The 22,570-nt window shown below is 46.3% G+C and overlaps 1 protein-coding gene across 1 annotated transcript; it reads right to left on the bottom strand.

Moving 5' to 3' along the window:
* Window positions 1–16,424: 16,424 nt before the first annotated feature.
* On the bottom strand, window positions 16,425–21,444 carry cunh11orf96 (chromosome unknown C11orf96 homolog). The gene is made up of 2 exons (XM_072435881.1): window positions 21,189–21,444; window positions 16,425–17,511 (listed from the first exon to the last, which is right to left on the bottom strand). The coding sequence occupies exon 2, from the start codon at window positions 17,483–17,485 to the stop codon at window positions 17,105–17,107; it is 381 nt and encodes a 126-aa protein (XP_072291982.1). The 5' UTR covers window positions 17,486–17,511; window positions 21,189–21,444; the 3' UTR covers window positions 16,425–17,104.
* Between the last annotated feature and the right edge of the window lie 1,126 nt (window positions 21,445–22,570).

Here is a 22,570-nt window from a genome sequence, read left to right as displayed (position 1 = left end):
CATATCTAAACCAGGACTAAACCAGGACTAAACCAGGTCTAAACCAGGACTAAACCAGGACTAAACCAGGTCTAAACCAGGTCTAAACCAGGACTAAACCAGGTCTAAACCAGGACTAAACCAGGACTAAACCAGGACTAAACCAGAACTAAACCAGGTCTAAACAAGGACTAAACCAGGTCTAAACCAGGACTAAACCAGGTCTAAACAAGGACTAAACCAGGACTAAAGCAGGACTAAACCAGGTCTAAACCAGGACTAAAGCAGGACTAAACCAGGACTAAACCAGAACTAAACCAGGTCTAAACCAGGACTAAACCAGGTCTAAACCAGGTCTAAACCAGGACTAAACCAGGTCTAAACCAGGACTAAACCAGATCCAAACCAGGACTAAATCAGGACTAAAGCAGGACTAAACCAGGACTAAACCAGGACTAAACCAGGTCTAAACCAGGACTAAAGCAGGACTAAACCAGGACTAAACCAGGACTAAACCAGGACTAAACCAGGACTAAACCAGGTCTAAACCAGGTCTAAACCAGGACTAAACCAGGACTAAACCAGGTCTAAACCAGGTCTAAACCAGGACTAAACCAGAACTAAACCAGGTCTAAACCAGGACTAAACCAGATCTAAACCAGGACTAAACCAGGACTAAACCAGGACTAAACCAGAACTAAACCAGGTCTAAACCAGGACTAAACCAGGACTAAACCAGGTCTAAACCAGGACTAAACCAAGTCTAACCAGGACTAAACTAGGACTAAACCAGGTCTAAACCAGGTCTAAACCAGGACTAAACCAGGTCTAAACCAGGTCTAAACCAGGACTAAACCAGGTCTAAACCAGGACTAAACCAGGACTAAACCAGGACTAAACCAGGTCTAAACCAGGACTAAACCAGGACTAAACCAGGTCTAAACCAGGACTAAACCAAGTCTAAACCAGGTCTAAACCAGGACTAAACCAGAACTAAACCAGGTCTAAACCAGGACTAAACCAGATCTAAACCAGGACTAAACCAGGACTAAACCAGGACTAAACCAGAACTAAACCAGGTCTAAACCAGGACTAAACCAGGACTAAACCAGGTCTAAACCAGGACTAAACCAAGTCTAACCAGGACTAAACCAGGTCTAAACCAGGACTAAACCAGGACTAAACCAGGACTAAACCAGAACTAAACCAGGTCTAAACCAGGACTAAACCAGGACTAAACCAGGTCTAAACCAGGACTAAACCAGGACTAAACCAGGACTAAACCAGAACTAAACCAGGTCTAAACCAGGACTAAACCAGGTCTAAACCAGGACTAAACCAGGTCTAAACCAGGACTAAACCAGGACTAAACCAGGTCCAAACCAGGACTAAACCAGGACTAAACCAGGACTAAACCAGGTCTAAACCAGGACTAAACCAGGACTAAACCAGGACTAAACCAGGTCTAAACCAGGACTAAACCAGGTCTAAACCAGGTCTAAACCAGGTCTAAACCAGGACTAAACCAGAACTAAACCAGGTCTAAACCAGGACTAAACCAGGTCTAAACCAGGACTAAACCAGGTCTAAACCAGGACTAAACCAGGACTAAACCAGGTCTAAACCAGGACTAAACCAGGTCTAAACCAGGACTAAACCAGGACTAAACCAGGTCTAAACTAGGTCTAAACCAGGACTAAACCAGGTCTAAACCAGGACTAAACCAGGACTAAACCAGGTCTAAACTAGGTCTAAACCAGGACTAAACCAGGTCTAAACCAGGACTAAACCAGGACTAAACCAGGACTAAACCAGGTCTAAACCAGGACTAAACCTGGTCTAAACCAGGACTAAACCAGGACTAAACCAGGTCTAAACAAGGACTATACCAGGTCTAAACAGGACTAAACCAGGTCTAAACCAGGACTAAACCAAGACTAAACCAGGTCTATACCAGGACTAAACCAAGTCTAAACCAGGACTAAAGCAGGACTAAACCAGATCTAAACCAGGACTAAACCAGGACTAAACCAGGACTAAACCAGGTCTAAACCAGGACTAAACCAGGACTAAACCAGGTCTAAACCAGGACTAAACTAAGTCTAACCAGGACTAAACTAGGACTAAACCAGGTCTAAACCAGGTCTAAACCAGGTCTAAACCAGGACTAAACCAGGTCTAAACCAGGACTAAACCAGGACTAAACCAGGACTAAACCAGGTCTAAACCAGGACTAAACCAGGACTAAACCAGGTCTAAACCAGGACTAAACCAAGTCTAAACCAGGTCTAAACCAGGACTAAACCAGAACTAAACCAGGTCTAAACCAGGACTAAACCAGATCTAAACCAGGACTAAACCAGGACTAAACCAGAACTAAACCAGGTCTAAACCAGGACTAAACCAGGACTAAACCAGGTCTAAACCAGGACTAAACCAAGTCTAACCAGGACTAAACCAGGTCTAAACCAGGACTAAACCAGGACTAAACCAGGACTAAACCAGAACTAAACCAGGTCTAAACCAGGACTAAACCAGGACTAAACCAGGTCTTAACCAGGACTAAACCAGGACTAAACCAGGACTAAACCAGAACTAAACCAGGTCTAAACCAGGACTAAACCAGGACTAAACCAGGTCTAAACCAGGACTAAACCAAGTCTAACCAGGACTAAACCAGGTCTAAACCAGGACTAAACCAGGACTAAACCAGAACTAAACCAGGTCTAAACCAGGACTAAACCAGGTCTAAACCAGAACTAAACCAGGACTAAACCAGGACTAAACTAAGTCTAACCAGGTCTAAACTAGGACTAAACCAGGTCTAAACCAGGTCTAAACCAGGTCTAAACCAGGACTAAACCAGGTCTAAACCAGGACTAAACCAGGACTAAACCAGGACTAAACCAGGTCTAAACCAGGACTAAACCAGGACTAAACCAGGTCTAAACCAGGACTAAACCAAGTCTAAACCAGGTCTAAACCAGGACTAAACCAGAACTAAACCAGGTCTAAACCAGGACTAAACCAGATCTAAACCAGGACTAAACCAGGACTAAACCAGGACTAAACCAGAACTAAACCAGGTCTAAACCAGGACTAAACCAGGACTAAACCAGGTCTAAACCAGGACTAAACCAAGTCTAACCAGGACTAAACCAGGTCTAAACCAGGACTAAACCAGGACTAAACCAGGACTAAACCAGAACTAAACCAGGTCTAAACCAGGACTAAACCAGGACTAAACCAGGTCTAAACCAGGACTAAACCAGGACTAAACCAGGACTAAACCAGGTCTAAACCAGGACTAAACCAGGACTAAACCAGGACTAAACCAGGTCTAAACCAGGACTAAACCAAGTCTAACCAGGACTAATGCAGGACTAAACCAGGACTAAACCAGAACTAAACCAGGTCTAAACCAGGACTAAACCAGGTCTAAACCAGGACTAAACCAGGTCTAAACCAGGACTGAACCTGGTCTAAACCAGGACTAAACCATGACTAAACCAGGACTAAACCAGGTCTAAACCAGGACTAAACCAGGACTAAACCAGGTCTAAACCAGGTCTAAACCAGGTCTAAACCAGGTCTAAACCAGGTCTAAACCAGGTCTAAACCAGGTCTAAACCAGGTCTAAACCAGGACTAAACCAGGACTAAACCAGGACTAAAGCAGGACTATACCAGGTCTAAACCAGGACTAAACCAGGTCTAAACCAGGTCTAAACCAGGACTAAACCAGAACTAAACCAGGTCTAAACCAGAACTAAACCAGGTCTAAAACAGGACTAAAGCAGGACTAAACCAGGACTAAACCAGAACTAAACCAGGTCTAAACCAGGACTAAACCAGGTCTAAAACAGGACTAAAGCCGGACTAAACCAGGACTAAACCAGAACTAAACCAGAACTAAACCAGGTCTAAACCAGGACTAAACCAGGTCTAAAACAGGACTAAAGCCGGACTAAACCAGGACTAAACCAGGACTAAACCAGGACTAAACCAGGTCTAAACCAGGACTAAACCAGGACTAAACCAGGACTTAACCAGGTCTAAACCAGGTCTAAACCAGGACTAAACCAGGACTAAACCAGGACTTAACCAGGACTAAACCAGGTCAAACCAGGATTAAACCAGGACTAAACCAGGACTAAACCAGGACTAAACCAGGTCTAAACCAGGACTAAACCAGGACTAAACCAGGACTAAACCAGAACTAAACCAGGTCTAAACCAGGACTAAACCAGGTCTAAACCAGGACTAAACAGGACTAAACCAGGACTAAACCAGGTCTAAACCAGGACTAAACCAGGACTAAACCAGGTCTAAACCAGGTCTAAACCAGGACTAAACCAGGTCTAAACCAGGACTAAACCAGGACTAAACCAGGTCTAAACCAGGTCTAAACCAGGACTAAACCAGGACTAAAGCAGGACTAAACCAGGACTAAACCAGAACTAAACCAGGTCTAAAACAGGACTAAACCAGGACTAAACCAGGACTAAACCAGGACTAAACCAGAACTAAACCAGGTCTAAACCAGGACTAAACCAGGACTAAAGCAGGACTAAACCAGGACTAAACCAGAACTAAACCAGGTCTAAACCAGGACTAAACCAGGACTAAACCAGGACTAAACCAGGTCAAACCAGGATTAAACCAGGACTAAACCAGGTCTAAACCAGGACTAAACCAGGACTACACCAGGACTAAACCAGAACTAAACCAGGTCTAAACCAGGACTAAACCAGGTCTAAACCAGCACTAAACAGGACTAAACCAGGACTAAACCAGGTCTAAACCAGGACTAAACCAGGACTAAACCAGGTCTAAACCAGGTCTAAACCAGGACTAAACCAGGACTAAAGCAGGACTAAACCAGGACTAAACCAGGTCTAAACCAGGTCTAAACCAGGACTAAACCAGGACTAAACCAGGTCTAAAACAGGACTAAACCAGGACTAAACCAGGACTAAACCAGGTCTAAACCAGGACTAAACCAGGACTAAAGCAGGACTAAACCAGGTCTGAACCAGGACTAAACCAGGTCTAAACCAGGACTAAACCAGGACTAAACCAGGACTAAACCAGGACTAAAGCAGGACTAAACCAGGACTAAAACAGAACTAAACCAGGTCTAAACCAGAACTAAACCAGGTCTAAACCAGGACTAAACCAGGACTAAACCAGGACTAAACCAGGTCTAAACCAGGACTAAACCAGGACTAAACCAGAACTAAACCAGGTCTAAACCAGGACTAAACCAGGTCTAAACCAGGACTAAACCAGGACTAAACCAGGTCTAAACCAGGACTAAACCAGGACTAAACCAGGACTAAACCAGGTCTAAACCAGGACTAAACCAGGTCTAAACCAGGACTAAACCAGGACTAAACCAGGACTAAACTAGGTCTAAACCAGGACTAAACCAGGTCTAAACCAGGTCTAAACCAGGTCTAAACCAGGACTAAACCAAGTCTAACCAGGACTAATGCAGGACTAAACCAGGACTAAACCAGAACTAAACCAGGTCTAAACCAGGACTAAAGCAGGACTAAACCAGAACTAAACCAGGACTAAACCAGGACTAAACCAGGACTAAACCAGGACTAAACCAGATCCAAACCAGGACTAAACCAGGACTAAAGCAGGACTAAACCAGGACTAAACCAGGACTAAACCAGGTCTAAACCAGGACTAAAGCAGGACTAAACCAGGACTAAAGCAGGACTAAACTAAGTCTAAACCAGGACTAAAGCAGGACTAAACCAGGACTAAACCAGAACTAAACCAGGTCCAAACCAGGACTAAACCAGGTCTAAACCAGGACTAAACCATGACTAAACCAGGACTAAACCAGGTCTAAACCAGGACTAAACCAGGACTAAACCAGGACTAAACCAGAACTAAACCAGGTCTAAACCAGGACTAAACCAGGTCTAAACCAGGTCTAAACCAGGTCTAAACCAGGACTAAACCAGGTCTAAACCAGGTCTAAACCAGGTCTAAACCAGGTCTAAACCAGGACTAAACCAGGTCTAAACCAGGTCTAAACCAGGTCTAAACCAGGACTAAACCAGGTCTAAACCAGGTCTAAACCAGGACTAAACCAGGACTAAACCAGGACTAAACCAGGACTAAAGCAGGACTATACCAGGTCTAAACCAGGACTAAACCAGGTCTAAACCAGGACTAAACCAGGACTAAAGCAGGACTAAACCAGGACTAAACCAGGTCTAAACCAGGTCTAAACCAGGACTAAACCAGAACTAAACCAGGTCTAAACCAGAACTAAACCAGGTCTAAAACAGGACTAAAGCAGGACTAAACCAGGACTAAACCAGAACTAAACCAGGTCTAAACCAGGACTAAACCAGGTCTAAAACAGGACTAAAGCCGGACTAAACCAGGACTAAACCAGAACTAAACCAGAACTAAACCAGGTCTAAACCAGGACTAAACCAGGTCTAAAACAGGACTAAAGCCGGACTAAACCAGGACTAAACCAGAACTAAACCAGGTCTAAACCAGGACTAAACCAGGACTAAACCAGGACTTAACCAGGTCTAAACCAGGACTAAACCAGGACTAAACCAGGACTAAACCAGGACTAAACCAGGACTAAAGCAGGACTAAACCAGGACTAAACCAGGACTAAACCAGGACTAAACCAGGACTAAACCAGAACTAAACCAGGTCTAAACCAGGACTAAACCAGGTCTAAACCAGGACTAAACCAGGACTAAACCAGGACTAAACCAGGTCTAAACCAGGACTAAACCAGGACTAAACCAGGACTAAACCAGAACTAAACCAGGTCTAAACCAGGACTAAACCAGGTCTAAACCAGGACTAAACAGGACTAAACCAGGACTAAACCAGGTCTAAACCAGGACTAAACCAGGACTAAACCAGGACTAAACCAGAACTAAACCAGGTCTAAACCAGGACTAAACCAGGACTAAAGCAGGACTAAACCAGGACTAAACCAGGACTAAACCAGGTCTAAACCAGGTCTAAACCAGGTCTAAACCAGAACTAAACCAGGTCTAAAACAGGACTAAACCAGGACTAAACCAGGACTAAACCAGGTCTAAACCAGGTCTAAACCCGGACTAAACCAGGACTAAACCAGGTCTAAACCAGGTCTAAACCAGGTCTAAACCAGGACTAAACCAGGACTAAACCAGGTCTAAACCAGGTCTAAACCAGGACTAAACCAGGTCTAAACCAGGACTAAACCAGGACTAAACCAGGACTAAACCAGAACTAAACCATCTCTAAACCAGGTCTAAACCAGGTCTAAACCAGGTCTAAACCAGGACTAAACCAGGACTAAACCAGGACTAAACCAGGTCTAAACCAGGTCTAAACCAGGACTAAACCAGGACTAAACCAGGACTAAACCAGGTCTAAACCAGGTCTAAACCAGGACTAAACCAGGTCTAAACCAGGTCTAAACCAGGACTAAACCAGGTCTAAACCAGGACTAAACCAGGACTAAACCAGGTCAAAACCAGGTCTAAACCCGGACTAAACCAGGACTAAACCAGGACTAAACCAGGTCTAAACCAGGTCTAAACCAGGTCTAAACCAGGACTAAACCAGGACTAAACCAGGTCTAAACCAGGTCTAAACCAGGACTAAACCAGAACTAAACCAGGTCTAAACCAGGACTAAACCATATCTAAACCAGGACTAAACCAGGACTAAACCAGGACTAAACCAGGACTAAACCAGGTCTAAACCAGGACTAAACCAGGACTAAACCAGGTCTAAACCAGGTCTAAACCAGGACTAAACCAGGTCTAAACCAGGACTAAACCAGGACTAAACCAGGACTAAACCAGAACTAAACCAGGTCTAAACAAGGACTAAACCAGGTCTAAACCAGGACTAAACCAGGTCTAAACAAGGACTAAACCAGGACTAAAGCAGGACTAAACCAGGTCTAAACCAGGACTAAAGCAGGACTAAACCAGGTCTAAACCAGGACTAAACCAGAACTAAACCAGGTCTAAACCAGGACTAAACCATATCTAAACCAGGACTAAACCAGGACTAAACCAGGACTAAACCAGGACTAAACCAGGTCTAAACCAGGACTAAACCAGGACTAAACCAGGTCTAAACCAGGACTAAACCAGGACTAAACCAGGTCTAAACCAGGACTAAACCAGGACTAAACCAGGACTAAACCAGAACTAAACCAGGTCTAAACAAGGACTAAACCAGGTCTAAACCAGGACTAAACCAGGTCTAAACAAGGACTAAACCAGGACTAAAGCAGGACTAAACCAGGTCTAAACCAGGACTAAAGCAGGACTAAACCAGGACTAAACCAGAACTAAACCAGGTCTAAACCAGGTCTAAACCAGGTCTAAACCAGGTCTAAACCAGGACTAAACCAGGTCTAAACCAGGTCTAAACCAGGACTAAACCAGGTCTAAACCAGGACTAAACCAGATCCAAACCAGGACTAAACCAGGACTAAAGCAGGACTAAACCAGGACTAAACCAGGACTAAACCAGGTCTAAACCAGGACTAAAGCAGGTCTAAACCAGGACTAAACCAGGACTAAACCAGGTCTAAACCAGGTCTAAACCAGGTCTAAACCAGGACTAAACCAGGTCTAAACCAGGTCTAAACCAGGACTAAACCAGGTCTAAACCAGGTCTAAACCAGGACTAAACCAGGTCTAAACCAGGACTAAACCAGGTCTAAACCAGGACTAAACCAGGACTAAACCAGGACTAAACCAGAACTAAACCATCTCTAAACCAGGTCTAAACCAGGTCTAAACCAGGTCTAAACCAGGACTAAACCAGGACTAAACCAGGTCTAAACCAGGTCTAAACCAGGACTAAACCAGGACTAAACCAGGACTAAACCAGGTCTAAACCAGGTCTAAACCAGGACTAAACCAGGTCTAAACCAGGTCTAAACCAGGACTAAACCAGGTCTAAACCAGGACTAAACAAGGACTAAACCAGGTCTAAACCAGGTCTAAACCCGGACTAAACCAGGACTAAACCAGGACTAAACCAGGTCTAAACCAGGTCTAAACCAGGTCTAAACCAGGACTAAACCAGGACTAAACCAGGTCTAAACCAGGTCTAAACCAGGACTAAACCATAACTAAACCAGGTCTAAACCAGGACTAAACCAGGACTAAACCATATCTAAACCAGGACTAAACCAGGACTAAACCAGGACTAAACCAGGTCTAAACCAGGACTAAACCAGGACTAAACCAGGACTAAACCAGGTCTAAACCAGGTCTAAACCAGGACTAAACCAGGTCTAAACCAGGACTAAACCAGGACTAAACCAGGACTAAACCAGAACTAAACCAGGTCTAAACAAGGACTAAACCAGGTCTAAACCAGGACTAAACCAGGTCTAAACAAGGACTAAACCAGGACTAAAGCAGGACTAAACCAGGTCTAAACCAGGACTAAAGCAGGACTAAACCAGGACTAAACCAGAACTAAACCAGGTCTAAACCAGGTCTAAACCAGGTCTAAACCAGGTCTAAACCAGGACTAAACCAGGTCTAAACCAGGTCTAAACCAGGACTAAACCAGGTCTAAACCAGGACTAAACCAGATCCAAACCAGGACTAAACCAGGACTAAAGCAGGACTAAACCAGGACTAAACCAGGACTAAACCAGGTCTAAACCAGGACTAAAGCAGGACTAAACCAGGTCTGAACCAGGACTAAACCAGGACTAAACCAGGTCTAAACCAGGTCTAAACCAGGTCTAAACCAGGACTAAACCAGGTCTAAACCAGGTCTAAACCAGGACTAAACCAGGTCTAAACCAGGTCTAAACCAGGTCTAAACCAGGACTAAACCAGGACTAAACCAGGTCTAAACCAGGTCTAAACCAGGACTAAACCAGAACTAAACCAGGTCTAAACCAGGACTAAACCAGATCTAAACCAGGACTAAACCAGGACTAAACCAGGACTAAACCAGGTCTAAACCAGGACTAAACCAAGTCTAACCAGGACTAAACTAGGACTAAACCAGGTCTAAACCAGGTCTAAACCAGGACTAAACCAGGTCTAAACCAGGACTAAACCAGGTCTAAACCAGGACTAAACCAGGACTAAACCAGGTCTAAACCAGGACTAAACCAAGTCTAAACCAGGTCTAAACCAGGACTAAACCAGAACTAAACCAGGTCTAAACCAGGACTAAACCAGATCTAAACCAGGACTAAACCAGGACTAAACCAGGACTAAACCAGAACTAAACCAGGTCTAAACCAGGACTAAACCAGGACTAAACCAGGTCTAAACCAGGACTAAACCAAGTCTAACCAGGACTAAACCAGGTCTAAACCAGGACTAAACCAGGACTAAACCAGGACTAAACCAGAACTAAACCAGGTCTAAACCAGGACTAAACCAGGACTAAACCAGGTCTAAACCAGGACTAAACCAGGACTAAACCAGGACTAAACCAGAACTAAACCAGGTCTAAACCAGGACTAAACCAGGTCTAAACCAGAACTAAACCAGGTCTAAACCAGGACTAAACCAGGACTAAACCAGGTCCAAACCAGGACTAAACCAGGACTAAACCAGGACTAAACCAGGTCTAAACCAGGACTAAACCAGGACTAAACCAGGACTAAACCAGGTCTAAACCAGGACTAAACCAGGTCTAAACCAGGTCTAAACCAGGTCTAAACCAGGACTAAACCAAGTCTAACCAGGACTAATGCAGGACTAAACCAGGACTAAACCAGAACTAAACCAGGTCTAAACCAGGACTAAACCAGGTCTAAACCAGGACTAAACCAGGTCTAAACCAGGACTAAACCAGGACTAAACCAGGTCTAAACTAGGTCTAAACCAGGACTAAACCAGGTCTAAACCAGGACTAAACCAGGACTAAACCAGGTCTAAACTAGGTCTAAACCAGGACTAAACCAGGTCTAAACCAGGACTAAACCAGGACTAAACCAGGACTAAACCAGGTCTAAACCAGGACTAAACCTGGTCTAAACCAGGACTAAACCAGGACTAAACCAGGTCTAAACAAGGACTATACCAGGTCTAAACAGGACTAAACCAGGTCTAAACCAGGACTAAACCAGGACTAAACCAGGTCTAAACCAGGACTAAACCAAGTCTAAACCAGGACTAAAGCAGGACTAAACCAGATCTAAACCAGGATTAAAACAGGACTAAACCAGGACTAAACCAGGACTAAACCAGGTCTAAACCAGGACTAAACCAGGACTAAACCAGGTCTAAACCAGGACTAAACTAAGTCTAACCAGGACTAAACTAGGACTAAACCAGGTCTAAACCAGGTCTAAACCAGGTCTAAACCAGGACTAAACCAGGTCTAAACCAGGACTAAACCAGGACTAAACCAGGACTAAACCAGGTCTAAACCAGGACTAAACCAGGACTAAACCAGGTCTAAACCAGGACTAAACCAAGTCTAAACCAGGTCTAAACCAGGACTAAACCAGAACTAAACCAGGTCTAAACCAGGACTAAACCAGATCTAAACCAGGACTAAACCAGGACTAAACCAGAACTAAACCAGGTCTAAACCAGGACTAAACCAGGACTAAACCAGGTCTAAACCAGGACTAAACCAAGTCTAACCAGGACTAAACCAGGTCTAAACCAGGACTAAACCAGGACTAAACCAGGACTAAACCAGAACTAAACCAGGTCTAAACCAGAACTAAACCAGGTCTAAACCAGGACTAAACCAGGACTAAACTAAGTCTAACCAGGACTAAACTAGGACTAAACCAGGACTAAACCAGGTCTAAACCAGGACTAAACCAGAACTAAACCAGGTCTAAACCAGGACTAAACCAGATCTAAACCAGGACTAAACCAGGACTAAACCAGAACTAAACCAGGTCTAAACCAGGACTAAACCAGGACTAAACCAGGTCTAAACCAGGACTAAACCAAGTCTAACCAGGACTAAACCAGGTCTAAACCAGGACTAAACCAGGACTAAACCAGGACTAAACCAGAACTAAACCAGGTCTAAACCAGAACTAAACCAGGTCTAAACCAGGACTAAACCAGGACTAAACTAAGTCTAACCAGGACTAAACCAGGACTAAACCAGGTCTAAACCAGGACTAAACCAGGACTAAACCAGGACTAAACCAGAACTAAACCAGGTCTAAACCAGGACTAAACCAGGTCTAAACCAGAACTAAACCAGGTCTAAACCAGGACTAAACCAGGTCTAAACCAGGACTAAACCAGGACTAAACTAAGTCTAACCAGGACTAAACTAGGACTAAACCAGGTCTAAACCAGGTCTAAACCAGGACTAAACCAGGTCTAAACCAGGACTAAACCAGGACTAAACCAGGACTAAACCAGGTCTAAACCAGGACTAAACCAGGACTAAACCAGGTCTAAACCAGGACTAAACCAAGTCTAAACCAAGTCTAAACCAGGTCTAAACCAGGACTAAACCAGAACTAAACCAGGTCTAAACCAGGACTAAACCAGATCTAAACCAGGACTAAACCAGGACTAAACCAGGTCTAAACCAGGACTAAACCAGGACTAAACCAGGTCTAAACCAGGACTAAACCAAGTCTAACCAGGACTAAACCAGGTCTAAACCAGGACTAAACCAGGACTAAACCAGGACTAAACCAGAACTAAACCAGGTCTAAACCAGGACTAAACCAGGACTAAACCAGGTCTAAACCAGGACTAAACCAAGTCTAACCAGGACTAAACCAGGTCTAAACCAGGACTAAACCAGGACTAAACCAGGACTAAACCAGAACTAAACCAGGTCTAAACCAGGACTAAACCAGGACTAAACCAGGTCTAAACCAGGACTAAACCAGGACTAAACCAGGACTAAACCAGGTCTAAACCAGGACTAAACCAGGACTAAACCAGGACTAAACCAGGTCTAAACCAGGACTAAACCAAGTCTAACCAGGACTAATGCAGGACTAAACCAGGACTAAACCAGAACTAAACCAGGTCTAAACCAGGACTAAACCAGGTCTAAACCAGGACTAAACCAGGACTAAACCAGGACTAAACCAGGACTAAACCAGGTCTAAACCAGGTCTAAACCAGGTCTAAACCAGGACTAAACCAGGACTAAACCAGGACTAAACCTGGTCTAAACCAGGACTAAACCAGGACTAAACCAGGTCTAAACAAGGACTATACCAGGTCTAAACAGGACTAAACCAGGACTAAACCAGGACTAAAGCAGGACTAAACCAGAACTAAACCAGGTCTAAACCAGGACTAAACCAGGTCTAAACCAGGACTAAACCAGGACTAAACCAGGACTAAACCAGAACTAAACCAGGTCTAAACCAGGACTAAACCAGGTCTAAACCAGGACTTAACCAGGTCTAAACCAGGTCTAAACCAGGTCTAAACCAGGACTAAACCAGGACTAAACCAGGACTAAACCAGAACTAAACCAGGTCTAAACCAGGTCTAAACCAGGTCTAAACCAGGACTAAACCAGGTCTAAACCAGGTCTAAACCAGGACTAAACCAGGACTAAACCAGGACTAAACCAGGACTAAAGCAGGACTATACCAGGTCTAAAACAGGACTAAACCAGGACTAAACCAGGACTAAACCAGGTCTAAACCAGGACTAAACCAGGACTAAAGCAGGACTAAACCAGGTCTGAACCAGGACTAAACCAGGTCTAAACCAGGACTAAACCAGGACTAAACCAGGACTAAAGCAGGACTAAACCAGGACTAAACCAGAACTAAACCAGGTCTAAACCAGGATTAAACCAGGTCTAAACCAGGACTAAACCAGGTCTAAACCAGGACTAAACCAGGACTAAACCAGGACTAAACCAGGTCTAAACCAGGACTAAACCAGGTCTAAACCAGGACTAAACCAGGACTAAACCAGGTCTAAACCAGGACTAAACCAGGACTAAACCAGGACTAAACCAGGTCTAAACCAGGACTAAACCAGGTCTAAACCAGGACTAAACCATGACTAAACCAGGACTAAACCAGGACTAAACTAGGACTAAACCAGGTCTAAACCAGGTCTAAACCAGGTCTAAACCAGGACTAAACCAAGTCTAACCAGGACTTAACCAGGTCTAAACCAGGTCTAAACCAGGACTAAACCAGGACTAAACCAGGACTTAACCAGGACTAAACCAGGTCAAACCAGGATTAAACCAGGACTAAACCAGGACTAAACCAGGACTAAACCAGGACTAAACCAGAACTAAACCAGGTCTAAACCAGGACTAAATCAGGTCTAAACCAGGACTAAACAGGACTAAACCAGGACTAAACCAGGTCTAAACCAGGACTAAACCAGGACTAAACCAGGTCTAAACCAGGTCTAAACCAGGACTAAACCAGGTCTAAACCAGGACTAAACCAGGACTAAACCAGGTCTAAACCAGGTCTAAACCAGGACTAAACCAGGACTAAAGCAGGACTAAACCAGGACTAAACCAGAACTAAACCAGGTCTAAACCAGGACTAAACCAGGACTAAACCAGAACTAAACCAGGTCTAAACCAGGATTAAACCAGGACTAAACTAGGTCTAAACCAGGACTAAACCAGGTCTAAACCAGGACTAAAGCAGGACTAAACCAGAACTAAACCAGGACTAAACCAGGACTAAACCAGGACTAAACCAGGACTAAACCAGATCCAAACCAGGACTAAACCAGGACTAAAGCAGGACTAAACCAGGACTAAACCAGGACTAAACCAGGTCTAAACCAGGACTAAAGCAGGACTAAACCAGGACTAAAGCAGGACTAAACCAAGTCTAAACCAGGACTAAAGCAGGACTAAACCAGGACTAAACCAGAACTAAACCAGGTCCAAACCAGGACTAAACCAGGTCTAAACCAGGACTAAACCATGACTAAACCAGGACTAAACCAGGTCTAAACCAGGACTAAACCAGGACTAAACCAGGACTAAACCAGAACTAAGCCAGGTCTAAACCAGGACTAAACCAGGTCTAAACCAGGACTAAACCAGGTCTAAACCAGGTCTAAACCAGGACTAAACCAGGTCTAAACCAGGTCTAAACCAGGACTAAACCAGGACTAAACCAGGACTAAACCAGGACTAAAGCAGGACTATACCAGGTCTAAACCAGGACTAAACCAGGTCTAAACCAGGACTAAACCAGGACTAAAGCAGGACTAAACCAGGACTAAACCAGGTCTAAACCAGGTCTAAACCAGGACTAAACCAGAACTAAACCAGGTCTAAACCAGAACTAAACCAGGTCTAAAACAGGACTAAAGCAGGACTAAACCAGGACTAAACCAGAACTAAACCAGGTCTAAACCAGGACTAAACCAGGTCTAAAACAGGACTAAAGCCGGACTAAACCAGGACTAAACCAGAACTAAACCAGGTCTAAACCAGGACTAAACCAGGACTAAACCAGGACTTAACCAGGTCTAAACCAGGACTAAACCAGGACTAAACCAGGACTAAACCAGGACTAAACCAGGTCAAACCAGGATTAAACCAGGACTAAACCAGGACTAAACCAGGACTAAACCAGGTCTAAACCAGGACTAAACCAGGACTAAACCAGGACTAAACCAGAACTAAACCAGGTCTAAACCAGGACTAAACCAGGTCTAAACCAGGACTAAACAGGACTAAACCAGGACTAAACCAGGTCTAAACCAGGACTAAACCAGGACTAAACCAGGACTAAACCAGAACTAAACCAGGTCTAAACCAGGACTAAACCAGGACTAAAGCAGGACTAAACCATGACTAAACCAGAACTAAACCAGGTCTAAACCAGGACTAAACCAGGACTAAACCAGGACTAAACCAGGACTAAACCAGGTCAAACCAGGATTAAACCAGGACTAAACCAGGACTAAACCAGGACTAAACCAGGTCTAAACCAGGACTAAACCAGGACTAAACCAGGACTAAACCAGGACTAAACCAGGTCTAAACCAGGTCTGAACCAGGTCTAAACCAGGACTAAACCAGGACTAAACCAGCTCTAAACCAGGACTAAACCAGGTCTAAACCAGAACTAAACCAGGACTAAACCAGGACTAAACCAGGTCTAAACAAGGACTAAACCAGGACTAAACAAGGTTAAAGAAAGTTAAAACCAGACAGTCTCCATGGAGATAGATCCGTTTAATGCCACACTCTGGTATATTACTGTCAAAGGAACATTCCCCTGGTGTAATACCTCATACGTCCAGCAGGGTTACATTGTCTGGACCATCCAGCAGTTCTTCAGCACAAACAATGTGCTGACCTCAGGGGTCCTCAGGGGGCCTCAGATGACCTCAGGGGTCCTCAGATGACCTCAGGGCCTCATATCCTTATTTTTATGTCTGAACTCTTGTGTGACTCCTGCGTCTGACTTTAAGCTTCTGAATTTCATTCACAAAAAGGTTTCAAACGTGTGTTTATAAAAATAAACTTTATTGATACAAGTGTTTGCATGTTTCATATTTGTATAGAGTCAGTTCTGCTAAAAGCAAAATCATGAAAAATAAGTCAGGAGAATATTTCAAACATTTATTCAAAGTCCGTCGTAAAAAGTGTTTAATCATAGAATAAATAAGAGAATATCTGTGTCCAGCAGAGTCTGAGAAACAAACATCTTCATCACATTCTATCCACTTTTAAAACTAAAAACTAAATCATAAAATATTTGGTCTTAAACGTGAGACGCGTCAAGTCAAACCTCAAGTCGATAATACAAGAGTAAAGACTGGACCAGGTCCAGGTCCAGGTCCAGGTCTGAGCCAGGTCCAGGTCCGGGTCCAGGTCTGAGCCAGGTCCAGGTCCAGGTCCAGGTCTGAGCCAGGTCCAGGTCCGGGTCCAGGTCCTGGTCCTGGTCCTGGTCCTGGTCCAGGTCCAGGACACAAAGACAATTCTTGTTATATTTGAGCTGAGGCCCAATCACAGCGCAGCTTTGTGGTTTGGGCGGAGCCAAAGGTGAAGCGCTCAGAACAAACTTCAGACAGTTTTAGGAGACGATCTGTGTGTGACACTTTGACCAATGAGTATCTAGTATTTCTCTGACCACTCCCACCTGGTTCAGAGCGACGCCCCCTTCAGGCCAAAGGTCCTGACACTCACTGGGTGGAGTCTGAGTCGCTGGAGTCCATGTTGCAGGTCTGCGTCCCTCGGTGCTGGACGGAGCTGTGCACGTGTCCAGGAGCGTGCACGTGAGCTGTGGAGGCGTGGCCGTGAGCTCCGGGGGCGTGGCACAGGTTCTGCGTGCTCCGCCTCAGGTTCTCCAGGCTCTTAAGGAACGATCGTTTGGCTCGTTCTTCGTCCACGGCGTTGGCTCCTTCCTCCTCGACCTCGGCGATCTCGGCGAAGGTCACGGGCTGCGTCTTAAAGCGCGCTTCACGAGGACGCCGCGCCCGGCTCTTTCCTCTGGGGGGCGCTTTAGGCACCGGCAGCTGCTGAGGAAACTCCTCCAGCATCCGGTGAGCACCGGCCATGGCCATCGGGACTGGTCCAGGAACAAATGGCTCTGGAGACGAAAGAGAAGGTCAGAGGGTCAGAGGGTCAGAGGGTCAGAGGGTCAGAGGGTCAGAAGATCAGAGGGTCAGAAGATCAGAGGGTCAGAGGGTCAGAGGGTCAGAAGATCAGAGGGTCAGAGGGTCAGAAGATCAGAGGGTCAGAGTAAAAGAACATAATCCTTTGATGATCAGGTAAAAACACAACAAAACTGAAGGCTCTGCTGAAGGAGAAGAAGAGAGCCTTCAGGTCAGGGAACAAGGAGGAGCTGAGGACTGTGCAGAAGGAGCTGAGGAGGAAGATCAGGCAGGCTGAGGCCGGCTACAAGAGGAGGATGGAGGAGCAGCTGCAGCAAAAGAACATTCAGGGAGTGTGGAGGAGCCTGAAAACCATCTCGGGCTTCAAAATCCCCCCTGCCCAGACAGAGGGGGATCTACAGTGGGTGAATGATTTAAATGCTCACTTCTTGAGGTTTGATCGGTCACCCGCCCCTCCCCCTGCACAGCTGCATGCTCCCTCTTCCACAGCTGGACAATGCCCTGCATCTGTTCCTCTTCGCTTATCTGCCCCGGACCATCAGCTCCCCACTTCGCCTGGACTCACCCATCCCCCCAGCACACTGTCCCCCTGCCAACCACTGACTGTCACAGCAGCACAGGTGAGGAGTGAGCTGAAGAGGATTAAAGTGAGGAAGGCAGCAGGACCTGATGGCATCAGCCCCAGGCTCCTTAAGTCCTGCGCAGATGAACTGTGTGGAGTTATGGAGCATGTCTTCAACATGAGCCTGAAGCTGAGGGTGGTACCACAGGTCTGAAGACCTCCTGTCTGGTACCTGTGCCTAAGACACCGCGCCCCAAAGACCTCAACAGCTTCAGGCCAGTGGCTCTCACGTCCTGATGAAGACACTGGAGCGGCTGGTCCTGGACCACCTCCGCTCCACCGTGAGCTCAGCCATGGACCCGCTGCAGTTTGCATATCGGTCTGGCATCGGAGTGGAGGACGCCGTCATCTCCTGCTGCACCGCTCTCTCTCTCACCTGGAAAAGCCTGGCAGCTCTGTGAGGATTCTGTTCTTCGATCTTTCCAGCGCCTTCAACACCATCAGCTCCTGAGGGACAAGCTGGAGACGGCTCCTGAGGGACAAGCTGGAGACGGCTCCTGAGGGACAAACTGGAGACGGCTCCTGAGGGACAAGCTGGAGACGGCTGGTGTGGAGGACGACCTGCAGAGTGGATCCTGGACTACCTCACAGACCGACCCCAGTTTGTGAGAGCCCGGAACTGTGTGTCTGACACTCGGACCTGCAGTGTGGGGGACCTGCAGTGTGGAGGAGCTGCAGTGTGGGGGACCTGCAGTGTGGGGGCGCCCCAGGGCACTGTCCTCGCGCCCTTTCTCTTCACCCTTTACACTGCAGACTTCAGACATGACACGGACAGCTGTGTCCTACAGAAGTTCTCTGACGACTCTGCCATCATCGGACTCATCACGGACGACGATGATGCGGAGTACAGAGGACTGGAGCAGGACTTTGTGGACTGGTGTCAGCGGAACCACCTCCTCATCAACGCGGGGAAGACCAAGGAGATGGTGGTGGATTTCCACAGAGGCCACCCCACTGCCCCCTCACCAGTGAACATCCAGGGACGGGACATTGAGAGAGTGGACTCATACAAGTACCTGGGTGTTCATCTGAACCACAAACTGGACTGGACTCATAACACAGACGCACTGTACAGGAAGAGCCAGAGTCGGCTCTACCTCCTGAGGAGACTCAGGTCTTTTGGAGTGACAGGGCCGCTCCTGACAGGGCCACTCCTGAAGACCTTCTATGACTCTGTGGTGCATCAGCTCCTGTAGGTGTGGCCTGCTGGAGCAGCAGCATCACAGAGAGGGAGAGGAAGAGGCTGGACAGAGTCATCAAGAAGTCCAGCTCCGTCCTGGGCTGTGCTCTGGACTCGGTGCAGGAGGTGGGGGACAGGAGGGTCCTGGCTAGATTCACATCTATGCTGGACCATGAGTGTCGCCCCCTGCAGGACACTCTGTCCCCTGCAGGACACTCTGTCCCCTGCAGGACACTCTGTCCTCTCTGGAGAGCAGCTTCAGTGAGAGACTGATCCACCCTCGATGTGTGAAGGAAAGGTTCCGTAGGTCTTTCCTTCTGCTGCTGTCAGACTTTATAACAAAAACTGTTAGTCCTGAACACTCACAATACTGACCTAACCTCATACTGATGTGCAATTCTGTCATATGTGCAATTACTGTGAAATTCATGTACAATCTATGTGCTGTCGTGACACATATTCATGTGCAATTACTGTCGTGATCACATGCAATGGTATTTATGTATTTATTTATTTATTTGTCTATGGGAGTTTTTATTTATTTATAGATCTTCTACTGAGAGTGTTTTTCAGACTTCCTATAAGTGATCTGTTCTTCTGGATCTACCTCTGTATCTACCTGCGTTGCAACAATGAAATTTCCCCATGTGGGACAATAAAGGAATATCTTAAAACAAACTCTCCTCCTCCCCCTCTGTGGGTGGTCTCTCCCCCTTCTAGCTGGCTCCTCCTCCAGAGGCCCCTGGGCTCCTCCTCCAGAGGCCTCGGGGCTCCTTCTCCAGAGGCCCCTGGGCTCCTTCTCCAGAGGCCCCTGGGCTCCTCCTCGAGAGGCCTCAGGGCTCCTTCTCCAGAGGCCCCTGGGCTCCTCCTCCACAGGCCCCTGGGAGCTTGAGGGTTCTTCAGGATCTTTTCTGTTCCTGCACTTTTCTGGACTGAGACGTCTGATGTTTTTCCTGGATCTGCTCGAGTCATTCCTCCAGTTTGGGGGCCACTGCCCCAGTTTGGGGGCCACTGCCCCAGTGCTCCGGTCACTACAGCTCCACTGACCCCTTCAGGCTCCAGACCTTCTCCAGCTCCTGTCTGAGGCCTTGTGTTTCTATAGTTTCTCATGTTCCTTTTTCCGGATGTTTCCATCTCATGAACTGCAATGTCCAGCACCACGGCTCCTCTGACCCTTGAGACCTCCACTATGTCCGGTTGGTTCTAGACGTCCCAGAGGACCTTGGCTCGGTCGTTCTTCATCCTGGAGCTTTGATGATCAGGTGAAAAACACAACAAAGAGACCGCGGAGGGGGAGGGTTTCACTATATGCTAATATCACAATATGCTAATATGCTAATATCACTATATGCTAATATCACAATATGCTAATATGCTAATATCACTATATGCTAATATCACTATATGCTAATATGCTAATATCACTATATGCTAATATCACAATATGCTAATATGCTAATATCACAATATGCTAATATGCTAATATCACAATATGCTAATATCACAATATGCTACTATGCTAATATCACAATATGCTAATATCACAATATACTAATATGCTAATATCACAATATGCTAATATGCTAATATCACAATATGCTAATATGCTAAACAGGGCGTTCAGGCTGAAATCTGATTGGCTGAAGCAGTAAATTAGGGGGTTAAACTATTTGAGTTTAGTTTGATAAAAAGACCTTCAAATATCTGTATATTTGCTGTGGACGTGTACTTTTTAAACTACAAACAAATATGAGGAGAACTTTGTGTATCTCAGCCGAACACAGAGTTATATTAATATTCTACTTTTACAACAAATGAAGACTTTTATAAACGTTAAACTTGTGTCTGACCTTCACTCCAGACGTTCTTCTGTCAAAACTCTGGGAAACATCAGATGATCTTTGTCTAACTGTTCTCACTGTAAAAACACAAGAGATGATCTTTGTCTAACTGTTCTCACTGTAAAAACACAAGAGATGATCTTTGTCTAACTGTTCTCAGGTAAAACAGAGTGACTCTCTTCACATCCACAGACGAGGAGCTTGATCTTCTTCTCGATGGTGAAACACGTCCAGCCTCAGACGCTCCAGACGCTCCAGACCTTCATCACACGTCTCTAAATCTAACTCTGTCTCTCTCGGGGCTTATAGAGTACAGCACAGTGGTGTGGGCGGGGCTTATAGAGTACAGCACAGTGGTGTGGGCGGGGCTTATAGAGTACAGCACAGTGGTGTGGGCGGGGCTTATAGAGTACAGCACAGTGGTGTGGGCGGGGCTTATAGAGTACAGCACAGTGGTGTGGGCGGGGCTTATAGAGTACAGCACAGTGGTGTGGGCGGGGCTTATAGAGTACAGCACAGTGGTGTGGGCGGGGCTTATAGAGTACAGCACAGTGGTGTGGGCGGGGCTTATAGAGTGCAGCACAGTGGTGTGGGCGGGGCTTATAGAGTACAGCACAGTGGTGTGGGCGGGGCTTATAGAGTACAGCACAGTGGTGTGGGCGGGGCTTATAGAGTACAGCACAGTGGTGTGGGCGGGGCTTATAGAGTACAGCACAGTGGTGTGGGCGGGGCTTATAGAGTACAGCACAGTGGTGTGGGCGGGGCTTATAGAGTACAGCACAGTGGTGTGGGCGGGGCTTATAGAGTACAGCACAGTGGTGTAGGCGGGGCTTATAGAGTACAGCACAGTGGTGTGGGCGGGGCTTATAGAGTACAGCACAGTGGTGTGGGCGGGGCTTAGAGAGGCCTCTAAGCCCCGCCCACACCACTGTGCTGGTCCAATCAGATCCAGAGCAGAGCTTTACTGGACGTGACTCGTTTGTCGACCAATGACCCTTTAGTTTAGTTTGATCTGTTTATGTGTTTCATGGTCCAGACCCAGAGACTTTAGGAGCACCCTGACCACACTGACCACACTGACCACCCTGACCACACTGACCACCCTGACCACACTGACCACACTGACCACACTGACCACACTGACCACACTGACCACACTGACCACCCTGACCACACTGACCACACTGACCACCCTGACCACACTGACCACACTGACCACACTGACCACACTGACCACACTGACCACACTGACCACCCTGACCACACTGACCACACTGACCACACTGACCACCCTGACCACACTGACCACACTGACCACACTGACCACACTGACCACACTGACCACACTGACCACACTGACCACCCTGACCACACTGACCACACTGACCACA

Source organism: Eucyclogobius newberryi, unplaced genomic scaffold (assembly GCF_026437365.1).
Source record: "Eucyclogobius newberryi isolate DKJ021-1_F unplaced genomic scaffold, fEucNew1.0.hap1 SCAF_7, whole genome shotgun sequence".
In the NCBI taxonomy this organism is placed as follows: Eukaryota; Metazoa; Chordata; class Actinopteri; order Gobiiformes; family Gobiidae; genus Eucyclogobius; species Eucyclogobius newberryi.
Note: the sequence above shows the minus strand (reverse complement) of the source record. Positions and strands in the feature narration are given on the sequence as shown.